At 37.1% G+C, this 27,328-nt stretch overlaps 3 protein-coding genes across 3 annotated transcripts; all 3 read right to left on the reverse strand.

Annotated features, from left to right (window-relative positions):
• Window positions 1–2,394: 2,394 nt before the first annotated feature.
• Window positions 2,395–4,930, reverse strand: LOC144341582 (tubulin beta-4B chain). The gene is made up of 3 exons (XM_085500093.1): window positions 4,779–4,930; window positions 3,764–3,983; window positions 2,395–3,659 (listed from the first exon to the last, which is right to left on the reverse strand). Exons 1-3 carry the CDS (start codon window positions 4,833–4,835, stop codon window positions 2,596–2,598), a joined length of 1,341 nt encoding a protein of 446 aa, XP_085356219.1. The 5' UTR covers window positions 4,836–4,930; the 3' UTR covers window positions 2,395–2,595.
• A 7,918-nt stretch (window positions 4,931–12,848) lies between these two features.
• On the reverse strand, window positions 12,849–16,033 carry LOC100366486 (tubulin beta chain-like). Its single transcript, NM_001184814.1, has 3 exons — window positions 15,910–16,033; window positions 14,521–14,740; window positions 12,849–14,289 (listed from the first exon to the last, which is right to left on the reverse strand). Exons 1-3 carry the CDS (start codon window positions 15,964–15,966, stop codon window positions 13,229–13,231), a joined length of 1,338 nt encoding a protein of 445 aa, NP_001171743.1. The 5' UTR covers window positions 15,967–16,033; the 3' UTR covers window positions 12,849–13,228.
• Window positions 16,034–20,382: 4,349 nt separating this feature from the next.
• Window positions 20,383–25,757, reverse strand: LOC100378597 (tubulin beta chain-like). The gene is made up of 3 exons (XM_002741225.4): window positions 25,533–25,757; window positions 22,349–22,568; window positions 20,383–21,576 (listed from the first exon to the last, which is right to left on the reverse strand). The coding sequence occupies exons 1-3, from the start codon at window positions 25,587–25,589 to the stop codon at window positions 20,513–20,515; spliced, it is 1,341 nt and encodes a 446-aa protein (XP_002741271.1). The 5' UTR covers window positions 25,590–25,757; the 3' UTR covers window positions 20,383–20,512.
• Window positions 25,758–27,328: the final 1,571 nt, after the last annotated feature.

Below are 27,328 nucleotides of genomic sequence, written 5' to 3' on the forward strand. Positions count from 1 at the left end.
TGTACTTTAGAGAAACTGACATTTTATACGGAATTTAAATTTTCTTTGGAACCTGAAAAGTATTTATTTTGTGTGAAAGAGCATTCTCATGTTCAAATGTTAGCTCTTCGTATTGAGACAGATAGAAGAAATAATGTAGATAGGAGTGAACGCATTTGCTTGCTTTGTAACAGTAACAACATTGAAAATGAATACCATTTTTTTACTTATTTGTTCCTTTTTTGTTAATTTAAGAATAAAATATATTCCTGCTAACTTTTTAAATCCCCCAACAGTCAGTAAATATTACAAATTAATGAGTATAAAAAATTCAGATCTTCTTCAAAGACTGGGAGCCTTTACTTTTCACGCAATTTGCGAAAAGAGCTACAAGTATTGTCAATTGTTTAAAAATTGTAATTTTATTTTCAAATATAAATAATGTATGTAGATATTATGGGCCGATGGCCTTCTATTTGAAATAAAGACCATATATATATAATATTCTGACCACAAACAAAACATTATTCCAGATGAACCCTCCCATTGTGGAGTCTGAGCTGTGTACTATCTGTTTTTCATGCTCTGAATCTCTTATCCATTTGTTTTACCACAGTCCTTCCACTGTGGTTTTACCAATACCAATGTACCCAAGATTTTTGAGAAACAATGTATATGACGGGAGCAAGCTTGCCCTCCCGGGCACATGTAGGCGTGAGTAGGCCCTCGCCGGCTGAACGGCATCAGATCTTAATAACGCCTGACAGAATAGTGTCTCGTCGGCAAGATCAATACTGCGAATTCGTGTATTGGGTTTGGAGCACCGCGGAGGGCGCAACTCACGCGACCTCGTGAGGCTAATGATCGATACTGAGTATTTTACACGCTTGTATTGACACTATCGAAGTACAATAGTCGATACTCGTGATTATACAAAATGAAGACAAACATTTTTTGTCAACTAATATCGAACAGTCAGTAGTCATTAAAGGATTTGCGCCCTCTTTGTTACTGCATGTATCTGCCTGGACTACATACAGCGAAGAGACTACTACGTCGAGATTTAAACAATATAAGGATATTTACACGGGATCTATATACATATTTTTAATCCATTACAATTGATTTGCAGCAGATGTTTATTTTTCTAGTTACAACTTATGTAAATTTGAAAACAAAGTATGTAACCTATTGTAGTAAGTTATCAACGTCTAGCACTACTTCAGCGTCAAAACAGTGCCTGGAATTGCTGTAAAATATCGTTGAACATTGTGGCACCCAGGAAAAGAAAATGGAAACATAGAAACACGACACCCAGTGGTGGCGGCACGCACCTCAAAAAAATGGGGGCGGGTCGACCTTCCAAAATCAAGCTGTAACCCTTTGCGTCAGCGGTATAACGGAACCTCCGGGTAAAAGAAACGATGCAGACGAATTTTAATTTTCTACCGAGATACTACTACATCTTAATATAGTATAATTGAAACAATTTACTAACCGTCTGCCATATGATTTATCGTCAAAACAATCACTCTCAATGGGCTAAAATTGTAACGAATTAAGTCTGAATATCCAATGTAAATACCCATCGATTATCCAGAAATGACAATCTAAGTGTCGCTTTCCTCTAATAATACATGTAGTGTTTGTTAATGTAATGATATATGAGCGTACACTATGGCGATAGAAGTATCGACTGGTCTACCTTGAATGCTCATAATACCAACTAGCTAATATTTACGTCACGTGTGTGTTCTTATTCGTACCACAAACGTAATGTTGTTTCACCATTGCAGTTGTGACAAAACGCTTCTGTGACGTAGATCAGCGAAAGCAACTCGCCCTCTAGTGACAAATCGCTTATGTGGCGTAGATTAGTGAAAGCAATGTCGCCCTCTGGTTACAAATCGCTTCTGTGACGTAGATCAGTGAAAGCAATATCGCCCTCTGGTTACAAATCGCTTCTGTGACGTAGATCAGTGAAAGCAATGTCGCCCTCTAATGACAACTCGCTTTTGTGACGTAGATCAGTAAAAGCAATGTCGCCCTCTAACGACAACTCGCTTTTGTGACGTAGATCAGTAAAAGCAATTGTCACACTCTAGCGCTGATCAGTAAAAGCAATGTCGTTCGTAATTTACAAAGTAGCAAATCTCTCTCAAAAACAATAACTTTTATTGACGAATGCTATTCTTTCTATCATCTACATAAAAAATGATCTTCATCGTCAGAGACTATGAAAGACCTTCATGGTGGGGGGGGGTGCCGTAGAGGGCGAAGTATAATTCAGTTTGAACGTGGTCAAAATAGAAAATGGAAATTATATAAAAGAGTCAGATTTCAGGGGAACCAAGAAGACGTGAAAAGTTGAACATCCTCTTTGTCATACACCATATACACATACAGACTATATCATTAGGAAAAGTAATGATAGTTTATTTACGAAAATAAGAAATATAGGATTTAGATGGTTGCTCAGCTAATCAGAGTTTAGCTTCCTGTGTTCTTATGTTACGTTTTGATGGTGGATCTAGGTCATAATTAATCACACCGAAATAAATATTTAGAAAAGAAAGGAGATAGAACTCTGCTTGTTTGTGTTTTGTATCTCGTGGTTTATGCTGATGCTTCTTCTTCCTCCTCCTCATCAAATTCACCCTCCTCTTCAGCTGTTGCGTCCTGGTACTGTTGGTATTCAGATACCAAGTCATTCATGTTGGATTCAGCTTCAGTAAATTCCATCTCATCCATACCTTCACCAGTGTACCAATGCAAGAAAGCTTTACGACGGAACATAGCAGTGAACTGTTCGGATACACGCTTGAAAAGTTCTTGGATAGCAGTGCTGTTACCAATGAAGGTAGAGGACATCTTAAGACCACGGGGTGGGATGTCGCAAACAGCAGTCTTCACATTGTTAGGAATCCATTCAACGAAGTAACTACTGTTTTTGTTCTGGACGTTTAAAAGCTGTTCGTCAACTTCTTTCATGGACATACGACCACGGAAGATTGCAGCCACTGTCAGATAACGACCATGACGTGGATCACAGGCAGCCATCATGTTCTTGGCATCAAACATTTGTTGGGTTAATTCTGGCACAGTAAGGGCACGGTATTGCTGGCTACCACGGCTGGTCAATGGAGCAAAACCAGGCATGAAGAAGTGGAGACGTGGGAATGGTACCATGTTGACAGCCAATTTACGGAGATCAGCATTCAACTGACCAGGGAATCGCAAACAGGTAGTAACACCACTCATGGTTGCAGATACCAAATGGTTCAAGTCACCATAAGTAGGAGTTGTAAGTTTCAATGTACGGAAACAAATGTCATAGAGGGCTTCATTGTCAATGCAATAGGTTTCATCTGTATTTTCAACAAGTTGATGAACTGAGAGGGTGGCGTTGTATGGTTCAACAACAGTGTCTGATACTTTTGGTGATGGTACAACACTGAATGTGTTCATGATGCGATCTGGATATTCTTCACGGATCTTGCTGATGAGGAGTGTACCCATACCTGAGCCAGTACCACCACCAAGGGAGTGTGTAAGTTGGAATCCCTGCAGACAGTCACAGCTTTCTGCCTCCTTGCGGACAACATCAAGGACTGAATCAACTAACTCAGCACCTTCTGTGTAGTGACCTTTAGCCCAGTTGTTACCAGCACCACTTTGACCTACAGGACAAGAAAAATGAAATATTACAACATGTACAAAGGACAAGCAAACACCGACGTAACACACGTGTATTTCATATTAAGTCGGGTAAACGCTAACTTACCAAAAACGAAATTGTCTGGTCTGAAAATTTGTCCGAATGGACCTGATCTGACCGAGTCCATGGTACCGGGCTCCAAATCGACCAAGACAGCACGGGGAACATATTTTCCACCTGTGGCCTCATTGTAGTATACATTGATTCTTTCTAACTGCAAGTCTGAATCACCATGGTAGGTACCAGTTGGGTCAATGCCATGTTCGTCAGAAATTACTTCCCAGAACTGGAAAAAAAAATATGAACAGTGTTATAAATAATTTATTTGTTATTGTGCAACTATGCGATGCATAGGCTAACCCGAGACCTGTACTAATTTTGTCTTCGGATACATATTTTCTGTTGGTGTTTTTAGTTCCATTATCTTGACAACAAAAAATGTCGTCGTTAAGGACGCGATGACGAGGTCGGTAGACGAGGGTCAAAGTTTACTCTAAACGTTGTCCTAGTGATTAGGAAACTCTGCTCCAAATAGCTTTTTGTCATGACTTCCGAAATTTCATGCAAGTGTAGACACGATTATGGAGATTTTCGACTATATACAGTATTACTAATTTAACCCGAAATGAAATGAAATGAACTGCGAGTACTGTTTGACAGCGACAAGAAAACAGATTGCAACTAGTGCAATACGAACCTCAAGTATTCACGTGAACAAAATATTTAAAAAAATAATGTGAAACGTTGTTGCTAACGCTGTTACACGGACGGGATTACAGTTATAGTTAAACAATGACTGAGGTAGCGCTATTGTCACTCCACCGTTTTTTTCTCTCACCAGTTTTAAACTGACCACGACGTGCACACACGTTTATACATGTCCCAATGTTAATATATCTCAACGGTCAGCGTTTATTTAAGCGATCATATTATTACCAAACTGTCAAAATGCATAGCGATAACTTCAGTTTTAATGCAAGGCGACGAATGTTCGCGCTAATCAAAAAGAAAAAAAAAGCGTATATGACTTGATACAGAAACGGTGAAAGCATTACATTCTACATATAATTGAATATTTTACCTTGGCACCAATCTGGTTTCCGCACTGACCAGCCTGGAGGTGGACGATTTCACGCATTTTGGTAGATTCTTTAAAATTTTTAAACTGGCGTAGAGAAGATTTGTGCCGTGTCTTGTTGCTTTGGTCCACAATGAGTTGGGTCGTGGTTCTGGGACATTTGAAAACCACTTGTCTGACTTTGCACTCCATACGCACATGTCCCTCCGCTCTTTTGTAAAATATAGTACGAAGCTTTTCTCTTACTCAAAGTATGATGGTCATGATATTAATTAGTCATTATCATTCATAGAGGGAATTGGAAATATTAGTTGTCATGTTGGGTTGGTTTTTATATATTAAAATAAAAATATTTTTTTTGCCTGCCTAGCAACTGTGGGAAATAATTACAGTCAACAAACCAAGCATGTCGCTTTACACGCTAATATAGGGATCAATGCGCGGTTGTTAACGAGTCAGCACGCGGCGAACCAATCACCATACAGATGGCTCCGTGAACTGATATAGGGGTGGCAATTACATTATAGTACGGGGGTACATGTATTTCGTTTTGTTTTCTTTAAATTTGACAGGCGTCGACATATTTCACTTCAACAATTATTCATGCATGTTTGATTGGAATGGGCAGGTATACATACAGCGAAATTTGTCAAGGTTATTTAAGGTTATTCAAATGTGTTCATGTAGAGTATACCTAAATACAAAATGGAATGATCACAACATTCCATTTCGATCTTGTAACCGGTATAAAACACAAAAGAACACCCGAGCTGCAACAACATTAATCTGGTTTGCCATGACTACTGTCGGTAGCGTGCAATCTAAAACCATCTTTATTTGATACGTACGGTATTACTTTCAATGTGTGTTTGGCTTAAAATCACGGAGGTCAAAAGTGTTATAATTACATACTCATCTCACCTTACTTAGCCAACGGCTTTAGTTTGACAATGCAATTAATGTGAAAAGAATTTTACCTCTATAAAGGGCTGCACTATAATACTGTCCATTGAAATTAGCATAAGAAAACCTTCATTTTGTTGTTGCAGAAATGCATTTTATCTCCCGCCCCCTCGTATTCGTCTACACATTACTTCACTCGAGACGAATCTTGAGTGACGTGGGTTTATGTTCTACTGTATTACAACAATAGTTGTCAGGGTTTGTTAACTCCGTGGCTGGGGGGGGGGTCAACATTTTCAAGTATCAGTGAAATATTCCTGGGAAGAAGGTCGAGATTTTGAAGCAATCACAATCAGCGAGAAAGCTGGAAATACTACAGTGTTCCCGGTTGACTGAATACAACCCTGTCAATAGCATTAGCATAAAGACGTTGGATCAAAAACGGAATAATTGTCCGCAACTGAAAGCTTATGGAGGTCCTATTTCTACCTATTTTTTTTTATTAGACGCATAAAATTCTTAGGAAAGGTCTTACAGAAAGAAATTAAAAAAAAAAAACTACAATCTAAAAAATAAAACAAAAAATAAAAACTTTTCTAAAAAAATATGCGTACAGCCTCCATTCTGACGCTGGTAACTTGAAATTAAACACGCCCACAATATAAAGGACAGTTTCTATGCAGACACGTTGATCATGGCCATACCATAGACCTACCTACTGTTGATAGGTCCATGGTCATACTAGTATACAATAATATGTGTACAATAACATTTCAGCTTGAAGGTGCTTGCTCATATCAAGTTAAAGCGGCATGTCAGCTCTTGTTTCACTTTTCTCCGAGTGGTATTGTTGTTTGCTCACATCATGGAGGTAATAAGAATTACCTCCATGCTCACATGAAATTGGTATTGTTTGCGCATGCGTTATGAGTATCTTTGTTAAAACACACAGACTTGTTCAAAATATGACTACTAGTATGTTTAGCTGCGAGGGTTTCCTAATGTGACTGTGTCATGGCGCCGAGCCGTGGTGTGAAACCGGCAACTGACGCACGTACTGACACACCTTTTCATGAAGCCCGGTATTGTTCAAGTTGCTAAGCAAAGACCGCCGTCAAGGACGAATACATATACATATATACCAGTATAAACACTATGAAACCAACTTCAAAATTCTGTAACTTCCATGTGATCAACTCACGGTAAAACTGGCTACTTGAATCTCAAACTACTAGTATTAGTTGTACTACTAGTATTAGTTGTCAGGGCTTGAATTAGTTGTCAGGGCTTGAATTATTGAATGACATGGGATATTAGGGATTTATGCCTAGTGCCTAGTGGGAAAATACTATTGAATACTAAGATATTTAATTCGGAACGTCCACAATATAGTACACAAACAACGGTTCGATACATACTAACTTAGACAATTGTATAATAAATATATGTATTTAAAAAAAAAACGTTTGACAGGGGAAACTTGAAAATGGGATTTGTCATTTTATTTCCTTATCGGGTAATTATCTGATAATGGTCACACTTATTATTATAGAATTGAAAACCATGGGCCATATTTCGATATGTATTATATGGAAGGAATGTTGGATTTGCAAAGGATTATAGGCTAAAATATTGAACACTAGAGGGCGTTTGGGGGGGGGCTGGTTGGAAGCCTCACTTATATTAATATCTTCAAGTAATAATGTGTCGTAACGCTACTGGAATTTACCCCACATAATAAATAAATAAATAAATAATTAAAATTACGATACCATTAATTACTCCCTCTTATAAGGTCTATTTATTTTTTACTATAAAGAATTGTACATTTTGTTTTGCATTTATTAATGATCTTTATGTCAGTGACCTCATAAGTTAAAATAAACTGAGCTAGGTACGCTATGGTTTTTCTGACACGTACCACGACCAGCAGACTTTTTTTTGACCTTTTATAATAAATACTAATATAAAATTACTTTCTCTTAGCAAACCGTTATATTTACCGGGGATTGTCGAGGATAGCCGATAGCAAATACAGAGAAAACGCAATAGAACAATTTCATTGGGGTCACTGGCGAACACATATTACTATTTAAGAAGAAACACTAAGCATATTCTCCGTAACAGTAATTTATCACCTAGCCCAGACATCTCGTGGGGGGGGGCACTCTAATGTTCATGAGCACACATTATTACATCACAGTGGTTACTAGGCAACTATTGTTGCAGCTTTTTAAATATCAAACACATGTACGCGAATAGTATGAACAAGTAATATTAAATTTTCGCCAAATGTATTTATGCTTGTACTAGAATGCTTAAAAACATGGCCAATTTCTGACGACTGAAAGGATATCATTCCCAAAGTCTCATAGAGTTGCAGCACGCCGCGGAACGAAACTTTTGGGGGCACAGAATGGATACACATATCAAACATTTGTCTAAGAATCTCAATTTACATATTACTAGGTTTTTTTTGGTACGGCCATGGTGGCATGAATCGTTTCCACCAGAACAGTGCTTTTTGGTCATGGTGATTTGCAAGAATTATTCTTTCGTCAAATGCTAAACATAGCAACTTGATCGTAACAGGGCGTGAACACCCAATCCTCTATTTTGAACATAACTATTTGCAAGGAGTGGCATGCTAGTATTACAAATTGTTTTATTGAATGTGATATCAGAAACTTTCAACTTTTTTTATTTGATTTTAAAAATCTGACCAAGCATCTTTTAAATTTTATACAATTGTTGATATTTAACTCAGGGCTCTCTGTATGAATTAGCTCCACCTTTCAAGTTCTTACATTCATCTATGAGAGGTTTACAGATGCAATATAGACGAAATGTAATTTTTATTATTGTTGTTTGATACGAGATGTTGATAAATAAATTGGACTGTGATTCAATATCAAAAAACGAACACGTGGTTATTGTAGCACGTAAGTATTCACTCAAATGAAATTCTCCAATACGCATGTGCGGTTGTTTTGGTGCGTACAACAATCACTGCACATGCGTATTAATGTTTTTGACAACTTATCGAATACTGTTGTGTGTTCTGCAGGCGCGGCAACATTTTTAGTTTATGATAAATCGTAAATCAATTTCAAATAGGTCTACAATATCGCACAACAATATTAAAAATACATGTTTTCGTCTACACCTGGAACGGAACTACGTCATAGAATGTTCTACGTTTTAAAATCAACTTTGAAGTAATCCCGAGCAACCAAATTATATATATGTTGCACGTGTAAGGGTTAGTCTTGTTGCACTGTTCAGGCGATTCTCAACAACTATCATCTATTCTCTGAGAGTTTTCATGCTGGTGGTTGACAGGCGGTGAAAATACCCGGATGTCAACCCCGAAGATACTGCACCTTTAAATCTCAGACAACTAATAAATATAAACTGTCCATAGATTAGTTTTTAAATATTTAATAAAACACTCGTATGTATTGTTGCTGTCAGGGGACAACACTCTGTGTAGAGTGATCTTGTCACGTTTACCATGACAGCCAGTCACATATTTTGGTGGCAAAATAAATTGTGGTTTTCTATGAATTCTCCAGACTATATTTCAGTCAGCCATGCATATGCGTTCATATTACTAGTAAACCAAATGCTTTTAGTAAGACTTAAAGGGCGGTGTTCGTCGCACCAAGAATGCGCGAGATCGAGGTCTCATAAGTTGGCGTCTTTGACCAACTAGTACAAACTGGGAGGTTTTAATTCGGTGATTTTTTGTGACTGGAAGGTAACGAAGAGTCACCGGCGGTAATTGGGACAAGTCGCGCCTAGGTCAAAACTCGGGCTCGTGATGCTATTAGAAGGGCGCACTGGATTGTGGTAAAATCAATATTTATCAACACAAATGACTCACATGCGCAGCCCGACGACCACCGCTCTTTAATCATGTTGAGGTTTACCAGTAAATCCGCACGCAATTAATGCCTGAATCGTGACAGTTCATCTGGCCTGATGTTTTTTATGTGTTCAACTAAAATGATTTAATCAAATGCCAAATGTCTTCGGCATTTCGCAAACGCATTGCGGAATTTGGTTAAAGCGCAGTGGTCGTCGCGCAGCGCGTGTTCGAATTTCATGTAAATAAACAATGTATTTTACACGTGTTGTATACGTCGCTGTGAGTCCCATATCGAACAGGACGCGGCGCGACGACTGCCGCCCTTCAACCCATTTTAAATTACTTGAAAAACATTAGGCCAGAGGGAGAAAAACGTTTGCCATGTCCATCTTTCATGGTAGCCAAGACCAACATAACCACGACGTCTGTCAATTACTGTAAAGCAGGTGCATATCATGGCAATTAACATTTAGAATGTAACGACCCCCCCCCCCAAGACATTAAATGACATTCCCTGGCTGTGACTAATTCATATTCAAATTAGCACTAATCGTTTATAACGATATAAATTGTTTGATATTCCGATTTAAAAAAAATACGTATATTTAAATATGTACTTAGGTATGTTGTAGGTCAATTAGAGAATTGTATTTGAAACATTGAATTAAAGTTACTACTGTATATCTGTTTGAACAACCAAATAAATAATTGTTTCCTATTTATTTCATTCAAATAAAACGTAATAATATGAATGAATATAGTGGCATGTTTTAATTAATATAGTGGCATGGTTTTCTCCAGCACACATTTAAATGAGATATATATATATATATATATATGACGGGAACAGTTTGCTTAATGTTTGTATTAAATTGTCTGAACTTTAGGAGAGTTATGTTTTTTTAATAGGGTTTATTAGCTTCTCCGGAATTTGCTGGAGATAGCATTCCCTACTAGTTACATATTCCACTGAAGACTACTTCACAGACTAGTGCAGGTAATGATAATTGTATAGTAAGTATCAAGCTGTAAGGTATTATAAAGAAAAGGATCGTTGGGGGCGCTCTAGATGACAACATTGCATTCTTGCCAAATATTCTGTACTCAGACTGAATTCCGGCCGCAGTTTAAACCAGAATTCCAGTTTCCGTCGAATAGGAGTAAGCATGTGAACTGGTTGTCTGCAAATATTCAAAATATTGTCCTCTCATCATTCATTTTATATTATGCAACCATATTGTTTGCTCTACTTTCACGACAATTTCTCTACAAATTCATAATTTTTTGAGAAAATTGGTCATAAATTTCATGACAATCTTTATTGGTTTATCATGTAAAATCATGAAGTTTTTGTCTCATGGCACTATGGAATATCATTCTTTTGTGTGTTACAGTGGCGTATTTTAAGATATTTTTAGAACAATTCCACAGAAAACTTGCATTTTTTTGACACTTTTCGAAACCAAGATTTTTGAAATAATTGAGGGCAATATTTTTTCAGCCTATGTCACCAGCCTACAATTTAAAATATGACATATTATATTTGCCACAGGAACCTATGGTAAAAGCATTATAATACTGACGAAATGCAACCATCATTTTTTCGGAAATTAGGCTGAGTAATATCAATATCCTTATATTGCCTGGAAGTACAATTTATTCGAAAATGAATAAATTCTTAGTATTTGCAGTCATTAAATGGGTAAATTCAATTTTACACTGTGAATTCATTTTATGTAAGCTCATTTTTACAACAATCCCAGTGAGACGACAATGACCAAATGACTTTAAGTTGCCTTGTTCAATTGGTAATAACTAACATGCATCAACCACACTGCATTTGAGGATAGATTTGTCAAATTGCACGAGCAGGCACGCTTACATGATTGGTGGAGTTGTGTTCAATTGTAACAAATCTACCCCACAATGCACGATATAATTAATAATTCAGGATCTCGATATAATCAATGTTAATACATGTATCATCTAGACAATGGCAACATGCCTTGCGGTAGTTTATATGGTCATGTTGGTTCACGTTAAAATGTAGTGTACACAAGAAAGTCTTTCCTCAAAATGCATCTCAAGGCTTTGTGTGAACCTGGTCTGCCTTCAGTAAAGGTGATTTAAAAAAAAAAAAGGCAACTTGATTGCAAAATTGCTCTCACCACACCACCAAACTATGGCCAGCAAATGGCATTTTCAGCAAATTTAGAAATTCCAATTTTTACTTCTATTGCAAAACAAAAAATAATCGTCCAGACTGAAGCCAGTTGAGAGTTGATCAATGTAACAATTGTATGCCTCAAGAGTGACAATTTTGTTCACGATAAAAGCTTTATGCAGACATGTTCCTTAATTATGTATGACCCCACAAACACACAAGGTCACACTTTATGCAGGTATTAGATTTTATTTTACATATATTAAATTTGCATGCATATTTATAGAAAATTTATTTAGAATATTTTGACTGCATGCGTGTGTGGCAGCAGTGAAATAGGTCTATGGAGAATGAAACGTAATACTCACACCTGTAATGATACAGGTCATGCACAGATGCAGCATAATTATTGGAAATCTGGGAAGCATTAATTTTAGTTACATGGCTAGGAAAATGTGAGCATACCAGACAAGAGTCGGATGAGGTTTGAACCAAAGAGTTCACAAATCATGTTTTCATAATTGGATCTCTATCACAATTGTCACTAAAATTCCACTATACATAGACCATGCAAACATTGAATTGTTGAAATGGTAAATTTGTTTTCTTCTAATTTCACATATTCAATGCAGGGTGGGGGGGGGGGGGTGTATGGTGTACAACAAATTCCAAGGGTGGGAAGCATTACTCGTATTTTAACACGATTTTGGTAAATACAAGATAAAATTTCTCTACTTGATTCAGAGACTTACTTTAGGGTTCTTTACACGACACATCTAGAACACAATTCCAGATGGGCTGGGCAAATTACGAGCTTTACTGTAAAAGCATGCATTTTTACTGTGTTTAATTTCACTATTTTGTTTCGAATAACTCCACTGGAATTCTAGGTTTAACAAAATTAGCAGGGTTAGAAACAAGTTTTACTGTCATTTTGTATATTCACATGGATTTAATTTAGAGAGTTGGACTTATTAAAACCAGCAAATAACGCATTTACAGTATAGGTATAAGCAACTGTTTTATGATTGAGGGGCACATGTTAAAACGTGTTGCTACCGATTGGTCCCTGCTTTAGGGGGCAATCTGAAACAACCTTGCAAGAAGTTTTGCATCAAATCTAAATCCAGGAAAGTGGGAGTAATTCACTGTTTAATCAATCAGCGATAGAGCAGTAATAAACTTAATATACGAGGACTGAACGTTTTATTGACATTTTATACATGTACAAAGAAATACAGAATTGTCTATAAATTGTAAGACACAAAAGGTGGTTGCGTGTCAAGTCCATCTCGTTTATACAGAACAAGGGCCCAGAAGAAAGTTGTGCATAGAAAGAATTAAGATTAAGAGAAATTATAGTTGAAGATCTTTCTCTTATACCACATACATGGCCAATCAGTTTAGCTTCCTGTGTTCTGACGTTACTTTTAGATGGTGGATTACGATCATAATTTATCACACCGAAATAAATATTTAGAAAAAGGAAATAGTGTTTGTTTTGCATCTCGTGGTTTATGCTTCTTCTGCATCCTCTTCCTCTTCAAATTCACCCTCTTCTTCAGCTGTTGCATCCTGGTACTGTTGGTATTCAGACACCAAGTCATTCATGTTGGACTCAGCTTCAGTAAATTCCATCTCATCCATACCTTCACCAGTGTACCAATGCAAGAAAGCTTTACGACGGAACATAGCAGTGAACTGCTCGGATACACGCTTGAAGAGCTCTTGGATGGCAGTGCTGTTACCAATGAAGGTAGCGGACATCTTAAGACCACGGGGTGGAATGTCGCAAACAGCAGTCTTCACGTTGTTGGGGATCCATTCAACGAAGTAGCTGCTGTTCTTGTTCTGGACGTTCAAAAGCTGTTCGTCAACTTCTTTCATGGACATACGGCCACGGAAGATTGCAGCCACTGTCAGATAACGACCATGACGTGGATCACAGGCAGCCATCATGTTCTTGGCATCAAACATTTGTTGGGTTAATTCTGGCACAGTAAGGGCACGGTATTGCTGGCTACCACGGCTGGTCAATGGAGCAAAACCAGGCATGAAGAAGTGGAGACGTGGGAATGGTACCATGTTGACAGCCAATTTACGGAGATCAGCATTCAACTGACCAGGGAATCGCAAACAGGTAGTAACACCACTCATGGTTGCAGATACCAAATGATTTAAGTCACCATAAGTAGGAGTTGTTAGTTTCAGGGTACGGAAACAAATGTCATAGAGGGCTTCATTGTCAATGCAAAAGGTTTCATCTGTATTTTCAACAAGTTGATGAACTGAGAGGGTGGCGTTGTATGGTTCAACAACAGTGTCTGATACTTTTGGTGATGGTACAACACTGAATGTATTCATGATACGATCTGGATATTCTTCACGGATCTTGCTGATGAGGAGTGTACCCATACCTGAGCCAGTACCACCACCAAGGGAGTGTGTAAGTTGGAATCCCTGCAGACAGTCACAGCTTTCTGCCTCCTTGCGGACAACATCAAGGACTGAATCAACTAACTCAGCACCTTCTGTGTAGTGACCTTTAGCCCAGTTGTTACCAGCACCACTCTGGCCTGTCAAAGTAAAGAAAAATTGTCAGAATTCAATGATGGTATACGCTCATCTTAAATTTCTTGTTAATGTGCTTTTATTTTAATATCTTGAAAAAATTGCACTTCAAATTTTGGAAATAAAGGTGCAATTATGCAATTACTGGCTTTTCTATGGTGAAAAAATAAATGCAATGATTATTTACATGTGGCTTTAATACAAGAACAGATGTATTTTGCAAAAAAAAAACTTACCAAAAACGAAATTGTCTGGTCTGAAGATCTGTCCGAATGGACCTGATCTCACAGAGTCCATGGTACCTGGCTCCAAATCGACCAAGACAGCACGAGGAACATATTTTCCACCAGTGGCCTCATTGTAGTATACATTGATTCTCTCTAACTGCAAATCTGAATCACCATGGTAGGTACCAGTTGGGTCAATGCCATGTTCGTCAGAAATTACTTCCCAGAACTAAGTGATATAAAGAAAAACAATTTACAAAAACTGAGCAAAGTAAGACGCATCTCATGAAAATCTCGTGCCCCATGCAGCCGCAAATAATGATGAGGGATTAATTATATACACGAACAAGCAGCCTGTCTGCTGAGATAGCTCCGCTGTTAGCAATGCACATTTCAATTAAAGAACAGAAAATATTAGAAAATGAGCAATATGTATACCGGTAGTATCAAAGCAACAGGACTTGCTGTTTTCAACAAGAATTCAAAAACATCACTTTTCACCAAAAATAATCATGAAAATTAGTGAATTGAAGATATCATCATGAAATGAACAAATCTGAGAGAGGTCTACCCAAGGTACATATACACCAAAAATCAAAGCATTCAGGCTTGTAGTTTTCAAGAAGAAGTCGAAAAAGTAAAACATTGACACGGACGACGGCGGACATTCATTCAAAGTCGACAGCTGAGCTAAAAATAAAATATAGAAGGGACATGGGTGTAGCCTGGGAAAACGTGTAATGTTTTCAACAAAATTGATCGGGGAAATTGGGTAGTAACAGTGTTGAACACTTGTAATTTGCATTACGAGCAGTAGAAGCAGTCGGGCAAGTAACAGTTTACTCTCCAAACTAATATAGAGGCCCGGAGGAGGTTGCAAATAAAACTTGGTCAACCGTTGAAGATCCTACGAAACTGAAACAAGTCAGCCATGTGATTTACTAGTATTCAAATGATCATCGCGATAGAATGTTACAATAGGCTGGTGATCACGGTGAAAGGTCAACTGAATTTCAAATCCGGTTTGGCCGGAACATGGAGCTCAAAACTCCACTAGACGAGCCAGAACGATACCCACAAATTTTGTTGATGGGTTGATATGATCGGTACGGAATCGTGTAAAAAAAACAAAAACATTTTGCTGACACATCTAGTAGAGGTCTTTTTGCGCCTTGCGAATTTGACATTCAAACGAAACCCTACGACAAATCAAACAAATCTATATATTGTATTGAAAAGTTCAAAATTATCCCGAAACGGAGAAACTGTGGAAAATTGTCGATGTTGTGAGGTATTTTCTCAGCCTTCAAATTTGAGAGACAATTGAAAATGGTAGGCGGTTAGGCTTGCATGTAAAATGTCCACTGTGTACGGGCTGAATAAGAAATTATACATTACCTTGGCACCAATTTGGTTACCACACTGACCAGCTTGGAGATGTACGATTTCACGCATTTTGAAGGATTTGTAAAAAAGAAATCAATGATCTGATATACTAGTATGTTCGTTCTGTCCTCTTGGCCGCCTTAATGAAGAAGGGACGGTAGCACGTCTCTTTTAGAGCCTGTGAAACGGATAACCACCTAAAAATAGACCCTCCGCGTCAAGCAGCCCAGTTATTTTGTGTTTAAACCATGGTTGAGCCCATTCATTCGTGGGTAAAAAATAGAACCTCGACAAATCCTTGCTTTAAGAAGGGGTATCCTGATGTTTTCTTGGTTTTTTTCTCGCTTGCTGAAACATACAATTATGATGTCATATCTGATGAGTCAGAAACTTTGAAACTCGTTATTTTGTATGATTGCCTTGGCAACTGCAAATTAGAAAACATTGACTATTGACAAGCTGTTTAAATCAGTCCGCGTTGGCAATGAACGACTCATAAAAGAAAAACAGCGTGTTTATTGCGTTGGTATGCAAATTGACTGAATATATCACCAAACCAAACTCTAATGAGGCTAGGTGTGGTGACACAACCTTCAATTCCGATGACAATATATAAATGACAGCTCTGGGGATTGGGAATATCTATACAACTAAAAAAATAATCGTTTGCAAAATAAATTTCTTGTTGTAATGTTGTTGTTTTTTTAATTTGTAACATTTGTATTATTGTATTACAGTGTAACACTTGGCCGGTGACTTTGAGTAGCAGTGTTTGTTTATAATGGATCGCTGTTACTATGGCAACAAGTTCGACAGTTCAATCTTGCACTCAGTTTGTACTCCTTATTTTACATTTCACATTATTTGTGGGTTAGGGCACAGGACTGTGGTTAGGGTTACACTATTTTACAGGCGGATTTCGTCTCTATAGACTCTATTGTTATTCGTATTCACGTGAGAACAAGTTCTGTATGTGATTATAAAAACAATGGGAAATTGCACCATGGAGTTCACAGGTCGAGTGAGAACATGTAAGACAACGCGACACCCACCTCTCAATCATATTCAATGCATGTTGTAATGTTCTCTATTTTCACATTTGAATTTATTTTCACTATTTTCGCTGAATGGGAAAATACCTTTTTCTCCATGTTTTCACATTTAACACATCAAAATTGAGTGAGAATAAAGGTCGCACACAAAACGAAAACCGGAAATTAATTTGAGTTAAAAATAAAATATTCCATTCTTATTATATCATATGCGCAGTGTTACAGATGAACGGAAACCACTTTCTACATACAATTACATGCAAACAGATTTTCAAAACAAGAAAACATTACTTCCTCTATGTATTGTCGGCTACTCATAGCAACTGCATACATTATTATTTACTATTTCGATACAATGTGATGACGAATTAATATAACCACACATAGAACAATAATATTTTTGTTGTTGATGTTATGGATACAGTTAAACCATGGTTAAAAGAGATATTCCAACCTCAGGCGTTAACCCCGCCCACAGATTTACAAATTTACCTCCATGACACTACAGTGTACTTTATTTGCAGACACCTGTTTATAGCTTTTTTTCGTTCTGGATACTAGTATACTGTTATTGAAACTTAAACAACAGTGACTAATTTCTTTTAATTCAGTGAACAGTATCGAATACATTAGATTCTAAAAGAATCGTTAATGTTTAAAGAGCTGTCGTTTTTAAAATGGTTAATTGACATGACCCAACACGTTTTCGATGAGGCTTTAATATATTTTAAAAACAAAACAAAAAAACATTATTCATGTCGTAAATGTAGCGATAATTAGTATGACAGACTTTTCATAGCAGGTTTATCATAAATTACGCGACTGATTGGTAGATTGTGTTTTCTATTTGAACTAGGTCTCCCTGTCAAAAAGAATATTTTTATTCCTTTAATGATGGTGATTTGAAACATAGTGTTTAGATCATCTGATTCTGATGGTGTCAGTAAGTGGCCCGGAGAGAGTCGCAGAGGAAATGCAATCATCACTCCATGACAGGGCAACTTTAAGGCAGTGACCCCAGTAATGCGTCATTGCAAGGCACACTATGTTTAAATGCCCACTCTCAACAGAGGTAAATTTTTGGAATGTCATTTAACATTAAACAAGGGAGCATTGTTCGACGCAGTTACGTTGAGACGCACATATTAACACCCAACCAACCAACCATCGCCAACACTTGTTCGTGTATCCAAGGTACCAAAGCCGGGGTACAGTCACTTCGCCCGAAATCCACTTCGCCCGAACTCCTTCGCCTGATTACCAGTTCGCCCGTTTTCCTTTTCGCCCGATTTACCGATGTTACACAGTAGGCCTACTGGGGGTTTCGATTCGAAATGTACATCTGGTAAAATGCATAAAATCTACCATATGATCGCATTTTAGTCAGGGTTTTCTTGCCGATGCAAACACTGCAACTGATGTCCGCCATTGCGGGAAGTCATCCCCATTCACAATAGAGGGGTGGCCGACAGGCAATGGGACAGGTATGCATCGGCCGTCATAGCCGTATCAGCGGAGTTCTTCGTTGAAGTTTCTTACGGCTTTGCGGTCACATACTCTATATAGTCATATTAAAATTGCGATCTAGTCACCACACTAACTGAATCGTCACTCCGGTATAATGGGTATAACTCGCCTACACACCCAGTTGCATACAGAACAGCATAAACGCAGTCAGGCATACTTTTGAAAAAAAAAGTCATAATAATCTATTCCTTTTTTAGATTTATTGTTCGGCGATAGGGAAAACTTTGAAATGTTCTTATGCATGATCAACTATTACAAACAAATTCTTATTGATCAATGTTAGTTCGGTCGTCATGGATGCAGCCGGCCCACTCGCCACAGGTCAAAGTTCAATTTGGTAAATTTGGATTGGACCGGGCGTGAAAATGGTTAATGTTATTGCTCTAATATTTACATTATTCTTAACATTTTATTCTTTGAAAATGACCATGACCCACCACTCATTAATTTCTTTCTACGGTTGTACGCTCTTGTATTTTACTTTTCGTGGCCAGTATTTTGGGGGGGACGGTCGATTCGTCCCAAGTCGATTCGTCAGATTTAACTAATAACTCGACAAATAAGCACAAACAAATCCAAACAACGAACTGCATGTCCACGTACACGTCACGTCACTGGCATGCGTAATTGTTCGTTACGCCATTTTGTTTTTGCCGACGTTATATACAAATACACCTTATATGCAACGTAGAGTTATTAGTTAATAAATACAAATACACCGTACAAGTTATTAGTTAATAAATACAAATACACCGTTCACGCAACGTGGAGTTATTAATTGGCGTGTCAGTAACAGTTGGCATAGAAATTGACCCTGCTCAAGATCGTAATGCTGAGACCAAAAATTAAATAAATTGGACGAATGTGAATTGGGACGAATCGACTTGTAGGACGAATTGACTGTGAATCGTATTTTGGAGTTACGATAAAGGCTTACACGTACACGCAAGTTTTACTGTTTCCATACTTTCTATAGTCACTCAGTGTCGTGTCAATAAACCGAATAATTATACATTTTCTCCAACTCGAGCAGTACTGACGGCTTAAAAGTGTGAAACATGCTAATTACGTACCGTACAGGATTCACTGATTTCAATTGAACGCTTCTTTCTTTCTTTCATAATATCTTTTTTGAACTTTTATTAAAATATAGCAAGACTTTTAGGTTTTATTGCATGTTCATTCTCTGGACCAAATGGTAAAAGTTTGATGTGAACCATTATCCTGACAAACTCTGGTGGAGAGAAGTGTAAAACACTGCAAACAAATTAAGCTTGAATAATTCACCCAGAAACTCCATACAATCGAGTCGAGGAAATAATATTTTGCTTAGCTGCTTGGCCCTCTATAGTTCCACAAGAACCCCGCGGAGCAGATTTGACGATCATAATGAATAGCGTCCCCAGGCGTGTTGTGAATATATATGCGTCTTTACTTGTTAGTATATGTACATGCATTTTGATATCAAACATCCTTCCAGTATATACGACTAAATTAGATATTCCCTTTCATACAAACCAATTTTACATATTTGAGTTTAACCTGACAAATCAGGACTAAAACAAATATCAAGTGTCCCAATTATTGATTAGGACACACGTTACCAACTTTTAGTGGGAGTTGGGTCAAAGTTCAGCCATGTACACAAAAAGGTGTGAAAAAATCATTGACACACAGCCTATGCTACAATTTGGGTATGCCTCAACCAGAGACATTTTATAGAGGACAGAGCTAGTTAGAACTACATGTGTTTGATATGGGTCCCATAAAACATGTAGCAACATATGCAAGTGAAATGTGCTGTTTAACAACATATTCAAATTCAAGAAGCCATGATGACCACCACCTTTCAAGGCCAAAAAAAGGTTTTGTTTCTCCTGGAGAGTAAAGCAATAAAACAATGTAATATGGTGAAAGTTATTTTATTCACATAATGGCAGTAGACTGTAGACCAAGGTTTTATAGGTTGAATTATTTTTAAAATCTCATCAATACATCCTTTTAATTTCACTTTTGAGACGTAAAGTAGTGCCTCATTAAGCTTCATCTTCTTCTGCCTCCTCTTCATCAAATTCTCCCTCCTCTTCAGCTGTTGCATCCTGGTACTGTTGGTATTCAGATACCAAGTCATTCATGTTGGATTCAGCTTCAGTAAATTCCATCTCATCCATACCTTCACCAGTGTACCAATGCAAGAAAGCTTTACGACGGAACATAGCAGTAAACTGTTCAGAGATACGCTTGAAAAGCTCTTGGATGGCAGTGCTGTTACCAATGAAGGTAGCGGACATCTTAAGACCACGGGGTGGAATATCGCAAACTGCAATTTTCACGTTGTTGGGGATCCATTCAACAAAGTAGCTGCTGTTCTTGTTCTGAACGTTCAACATCTGTTCATCGACTTCTTTCATAGACATACGACCACGGAAGATTGCAGCCACTGTCAGATAACGACCATGACGTGGATCACAGGCAGCCATCATGTTCTTAGAGTCAAACATTTGTTGGGTTAATTCAGGCACAGTAAGGGCACGGTATTGCTGGCTACCACGGCTGGTCAATGGAGCAAAACCAGGCATAAAGAAGTGGAGACGTGGGAATGGTACCATGTTGACAGCCAATTTACGGAGATCAGCGTTCAACTGACCTGGGAATCGCAGACAGGTAGTAACACCACTCATGGTTGCAGATACCAAATGATTTAAGTCACCATAGGTAGGAGTTGTTAGTTTCAGGGTACGGAAACAAATGTCATAGAGGGCCTCATTGTCAATGCAAAAGGTTTCATCTGTATTTTCAACAAGTTGATGAACTGAGAGGGTGGCGTTGTATGGTTCAACAACAGTGTCTGATACTTTTGGTGATGGTACAACACTGAATGTATTCATGATACGATCTGGATATTCTTCACGGATCTTGCTGATGAGAAGAGTGCCCATACCAGAACCAGTACCACCACCAAGGGAGTGTGTAAGTTGGAATCCCTGCAGACAGTCACAGCTTTCTGCCTCCTTACGAACAACATCAAGGACTGAATCAACCAACTCGGCACCTTCTGTGTAGTGACCTTTAGCCCAGTTGTTACCAGCACCACTTTGACCTGTAAGAAACAGAGTGTAACTATGGCAATCTGTGAACATGAGCATATTTATACTGTTTCATGAAGCAATGAATGTTTTTTATAAAGTATCTCTAAATGTTTCATACATTTCAAATAATAATTGAAAACAACTTGTCCAATCACAACACATTAATGGACGTGTAACAGTGAACACAAAGACTCACAGGTAATGGGCATCACCAAATGCCTTCTATACCCAAGAAATTCTCTTTTTTAGATTTGAATAAAGTCCAAGGTCTTCTAGGGGATTTTTTTTCAAATGTCCATAAAAAAACATTCAATCCTCCATGAAATAGTGAGTAATTCATGTTTATAGAAACAATATTGAATGAAAGGCCTATTGTAGAAATATTAATATCCGTATGCTTCAAATTACCTGCTTGCATAAGTAATTTTGAGGGTATGTAATGGCTGATTAGATCTTAGACACTCAGGTTGGAGCTCAGAGTCGGCGCCCCAACTTTGTTTTGAGCTTCTGCTGTAAATTTCCCAAGCTCAAGTTGAAGCTCAGGTTGACTCTGAGCAAGCTCAGGTTGAAGATCAAGATTGCCATTACATACCTGTAAATCTGGTGTCCCGGCACAAATGAAATTTGCTTTTCATTAAAGAAATACAATATTTACGGCTGATACAAGGTTAAAATAAATGGAAACCAAAAATTGTTTGTTATTCAGCAGTCTTCAGTGTATAAGTAAGAGAAATCATGACATTGATAGATTGGCAAAGTAAAAACACTTTGTCCTATACTCACCAAAAACGAAATTGTCTGGTCTGAAGATCTGTCCGAATGGACCTGATCTCACAGAGTCCATAGTACCGGGCTCCAAATCGACCAAGACAGCACGAGGAACATATTTTCCACCAGTGGCCTCATTGTAGTATACATTGATTCTTTCTAACTGCAAGTCTGAATCACCATGATAGGTACCAGTTGGGTCAATGCCATGTTCGTCAGAAATTACTTCCCAGAACTGTGAATGATAATACAAAAAAAAATTATGTCTATGACTTTATGAGAAATAAGGAGAACATATAAAGAATGATTCTTGTACAGTGAATGACAGAACCCTGGGAACCTTATAAACTTTTCCTAAATACTGTAGAATACTTTATTACCAGCTGGAATTTATTTTCGCTGAAGGGATGCTTCAGTGAAAATAAAATCCAGTGAATATACTTTCTTTCCTATATTTCACATTCAATTCATCAAAAATCAATGAAAATAATTCCATGCAAAGCACCTGAAAAGTCTTTTCAGCGTAAATTAATTCCAGCTAAAATAATGTATTTCACAATATTATATTTCCAATTGACCAATCCAAAAAAGGTATTGAAAAATAATTGTGAGTTCTAATTAATAATAATGAGTTCAATATTTTCTAATTGGTAAGTACCCCAAATATGTTTATAAACTAAGGTTACAGTTCTCTGCCTTGCACTACATTTGTAATCAAAGAAAGCTTAGAAAGAACTCCCATGTGCTGAGAGTATTGGAGACACATTAAATATAATTCGAAATTACTTAGCTGAAAACTAATTATGCAAATCAGAAAATTAATATGACCAGATTTGAGTGTAAAACTAATGAGGTCTGCGCAATGTAACAGAAAATCTATGTCTCCAAGTTTAATTGAAATGTGATTAGAACCAAAAAATTATGAATTATTATGCTTATTAGGGAATTAATATGAACAGATTTTTACCCCAAACTAATTAGGTTTGTACATTGTCCTAGAGCATCTTTGTACTAAGTTTCATTGAAATGGAATAATTAGTACCGTGAAAACTCCAAAATTTCGACCCCTCTAAAAATTCGACCGCCTATTTATTTGCCGGGTTTCGGTGTTTTATTTACCTCCAAATTTTCGACTCCACTAAAAATTGTCGACTCATTCTTATTCGAAAATTGCGACCAGTTTTAGTTTTCCCCCAAACGAAAAAAAACCCGTTGTGAGCGTTCAAACGGGACCTTCCTCAAAGGCATGAATCCGGGTTTCTGATTGACTGAGAGATTTTTATTTTATTGGTAACGAAAATATATTCTAAATAAACGAAGTTTCAAATAAAAACGAACACAAAAATCTCGGCATGCTGCGTTTCTGAATTGTTGATTATTACTGTACTCAGTAGTGATTATAATAATGTACACAAAATAAATTTGTTGAATGGTTATGAAATACAAATAAAAGTCAACTTAGTTTCATCGTAAGCGAATGATTCCGGTCTCGTATAAACGTTTGATGCTGTAGGATATCCGCCATGTTCTCTTAGGTCAAATAGGTCAAATCGCTAATTAACCAATCAAAAAGCTGGATGATGCCAACATGTTCAAATTACCAAAATCGTCAAAGTCAAAACTACATTGTTCAGTCAGGCATGTGTTGGGTTAGGAGCACCATGGAGGGCGCAACTCAAGTATGTTCAATAATTTAGCAGGAAAAAAATCTGCTAATAAGCACACAGTACCTACATCTCAACAGTAATTGTTAATATTCAGCATAAGGGGTTGACCACTAGAAACTTTGGGGGAAAAATTGAAAAAAAATATAATTCTGCATGCTTAGATCTTAAAATATTTCACACAATGCAAAAAAAAAAAAAAAAAAAAAAAAACTATAACTAATTTAAACATGAAAAAAAACAGAAACAGCACGTAACTAACTTTAAGGAAAAAAATATTTATCACAGTTTTTCTGCCATCACCCCACCTGGAGATAATCTTACATCGAGTGTTCAAATCAGTTTTATATGAGATTTCTTGTTAACAAATGTATAAATAGAAAATAGGTGTTTTGTGATTGGTTAAAATCTACTTCAAGAATATAGATTTGATTGTGGTCCTCATGCACAATAGTTTGAAAGGTGTACATCACAATTCAGGGAGGGGGAGGGGGTGTTTGTAATATAAGTGTGAAAACAAGGAAAAATTATCTTCACATCATTTCATTATTTTATCATCATCATTATCAGAATTAATTTATGCATATATAGCAGTTGTAGTAAAAACATCATTGCCTCTTGGCCCAACAAAGGCATTCCCTTCATCTTTTATAAATATTTATAAATTTCAATAGCAGTTCAATGGAATCAACCAATCAACAAGCATAATACTCAACAGCGTTTCAATGTTATTTTATCGGCCAATTGAAACCTCTCGTTTCAGTTTGAATTCTCAAATTAATAAATATTTATAAAGATGAAGGTAATGCTTTTGTTGCGAGTACCACAATGTATCACAATGAATTCATTAATCAATCTTTTGCAGGTTTTTGTTGCAAATAAAAGAGTAGCAACAAAAGATTGCCATCAAATAATTATGATGACTCAAAAAAAAAGTCAATCTTATAATTTATTAACCATAAAACAAGATATATATATGTGAATTGATTGGTCGATACAAAACGATCACGTGATCGTATTCATGTAAATATTTGATATCAGTATGGCAGTTTATTCAAATTTCAATTAATGTTTAAATTCATTGACTGGTTTTTGAGAGTTTTTTAGCGTAGCTCTTATATACCGACGGTTCATAAAGACCGTGAGCAGCAAACTGACCGGATTGTCGAGCCATCCAAACCGATTTGGTCTCGCGGCACACAAGACTATTAATACAATATTACTCACAGATAATGATCTAGTTTCAGTCACATTTCACTGTGCGTTTTCACAAAGAGGCAATCGAAAGGTTGCAAATAATAATCGCCAGCACATTGGTTTTAACTTCAATAATGAGTTTGATCGTTTGTTTAAATTAGTATTATTAAACTCATTTGCTGTTAAATAGCTCAAAAAAAAGAGGGAGATGCACATGGCGGGACAAACCACGCCTTTTTCCCTCGGTGAAAAAATGAGTGTATTCCATCTACCGGCTATTTCATCTACAGAATCGCGCACTCTCTGTATTAAAATCGCAGAATAATTAGAGCACTCACCTTGGCGCCGATTTGGTTTCCACACTGCCCTGCTTGTAAATGAACAATTTCTCGCATATTGGTTTTGTAATATACGGCTAGAGGATGGATGTTTTGTACAATGTTCAACTTAACTGCCTCGTCGGTGCTATGGTCATATACTGTCTCAGTTTCAAACTTGATTACTGTGTATACGATTCCAATCAGTCCGCATTTTAGAGTCCCTGCCAGAAAAAAAGTTCCCAGCCACCACGAGTGTGAAGACAGCGTTCGGTTCGATTCGCGTTCGATTCACGTACGATTGAAACGTCGAATGAAATACCTATAATTCACTCATATGTTGATATAAAGCAATTTCCGATAATTTAACAGTATTTTTGAGCGGGAAATAAAGATCAATTTAGTATTTTCTGTGGAAATCAATGTTATAAATACTTTATTAGTATCAGTTCGCGGAAAGTCAAAGGGCAATGATTATAAATAAAAACACCATCATCAGGGACAACATCAAAAGTTCAATGTAGGATAAAAAAACTTAATACATTTAGTCCCCCCCCCCCCACTGAAACTTAATTGATAAATATTGATCATGGCGTCAGACTACAATCACCGTTAAATACAAATTGATAATCGGACAGTAGTATGGCATAGTAGTTGGTTCGAGGTCCATGTCCTGAAATTGACCTTATTTGACTTGGAAGCACATATTTACACTCGGACCAAACCATTTTCTCGTCTTGGATGTTTTGTTTTTTTCATTTTCTGTTATTAAAACGAACTACAAATACTCCAAGATTATTTCGACTTCATTAAAAGATAAAATCGTTTTTGTAGGATGGAAACCTTTTGAGGTCACCCCAAACTAAAGAAAATAAGTTTTTTTTTATCCGACATCGATCTTTTGACGTCGTCCCTTAACGTCCTTGTTTCAAAGATTTTATTTGTTTTAAAATTGAGTCGTGATAATTTGTGACTCTATAATTTTTTACATAAGATTCATTTTCTTTAAACATATTTATGCGTTTCTTGTCTGTTTCTAGGGCTATTTTATACTTGTTTGAGCCCACGTGACTTCCGATGTGAGCGAGACTGTATGACTATTTATAACCATGATTTTCTCTAAAAGAAATAGGATGATCCCCATATTTGCTACACAAAATATTCTATATATAAACTTTTGTGTAAATTATAGATATTTCAATTTGTAAGTCAATCGAACACAAATCGAACGCGAAACGTACGACAATCGAACGCGAATCGAACCGAACGCTGTCTTCACACTCGCCCCAGTCATCTGTAATCATTTTAGTACAAGCTGCGACAGACAGTAGCTAGGTAACGACTGATTCGAGAGTGTACGGCGAAAACTTCAATGGAAATAAATCAAAATATTTTATTATCATAGCAATATCATTAATATGCTCAGAGAAAATCAGTGGAGTTTCACTGTATTATATTTGTCACATGTCCTCGTAAAATATCGACACTGTTCCATTTTATTTAATAATCTGTGCCAATCCGTCCGCCATGTTATTGAATTGGTGAGTCGCCTGAAAGAAGCACGTGAGACACTGAAACCAATGGGAGAACAGGATGAGTCATCATAAACGTATTTCAGTCTAGACACGTGAGGACTCGTACACTAGTGATGCGGGGATGGACATGAATGAACCAGAACATTGAACTTCTTCGTCTTCCTCAAACTCTGAGCAAAAGCAACACTGTTTAATATCCGCTACGAATTTGAGGATTTCATATTATACTATGAGTCGATAACAGAAGATACATGTTTTCTGTTGTATTATTTATCACCTAAC

The sequence above is a fragment of the Saccoglossus kowalevskii genome, chromosome 6 (genome assembly GCF_978046115.1).
Source record: "Saccoglossus kowalevskii chromosome 6, keSacKowa6.1, whole genome shotgun sequence".
NCBI lineage: Eukaryota > Metazoa > Hemichordata > Enteropneusta > Harrimaniidae > Saccoglossus > Saccoglossus kowalevskii.

Coding starts and splice junctions, on each gene's coding strand:
- LOC144341582 (XM_085500093.1), bottom strand. CDS start 4,835: ATGCGTGAAATCGTCCACCTCCAGGCTGGTCAGTGCGGAAACCAGATT. Junction 3,984..4,778: donor GAAACCAGATTGGTGCCAAG/GTAAAATATTCA, acceptor TTTTTTTTCCAG/TTCTGGGAAGTAATTTCTGA. Junction 3,660..3,763: donor ACCAGACAATTTCGTTTTTG/GTAAGTTAGCGT, acceptor CTTGTCCTGTAG/GTCAAAGTGGTGCTGGTAAC.
- LOC100366486 (NM_001184814.1), bottom strand. CDS start 15,966: ATGCGTGAAATCGTACATCTCCAAGCTGGTCAGTGTGGTAACCAAATT. Junction 14,741..15,909: donor GTAACCAAATTGGTGCCAAG/GTAATGTATAAT, acceptor TATATCACTTAG/TTCTGGGAAGTAATTTCTGA. Junction 14,290..14,520: donor ACCAGACAATTTCGTTTTTG/GTAAGTTTTTTT, acceptor TTACTTTGACAG/GCCAGAGTGGTGCTGGTAAC.
- LOC100378597 (XM_002741225.4), bottom strand. CDS start 25,589: ATGCGAGAAATTGTTCATTTACAAGCAGGGCAGTGTGGAAACCAAATC. Junction 22,569..25,532: donor GAAACCAAATCGGCGCCAAG/GTGAGTGCTCTA, acceptor TATCATTCACAG/TTCTGGGAAGTAATTTCTGA. Junction 21,577..22,348: donor ACCAGACAATTTCGTTTTTG/GTGAGTATAGGA, acceptor TGTTTCTTACAG/GTCAAAGTGGTGCTGGTAAC.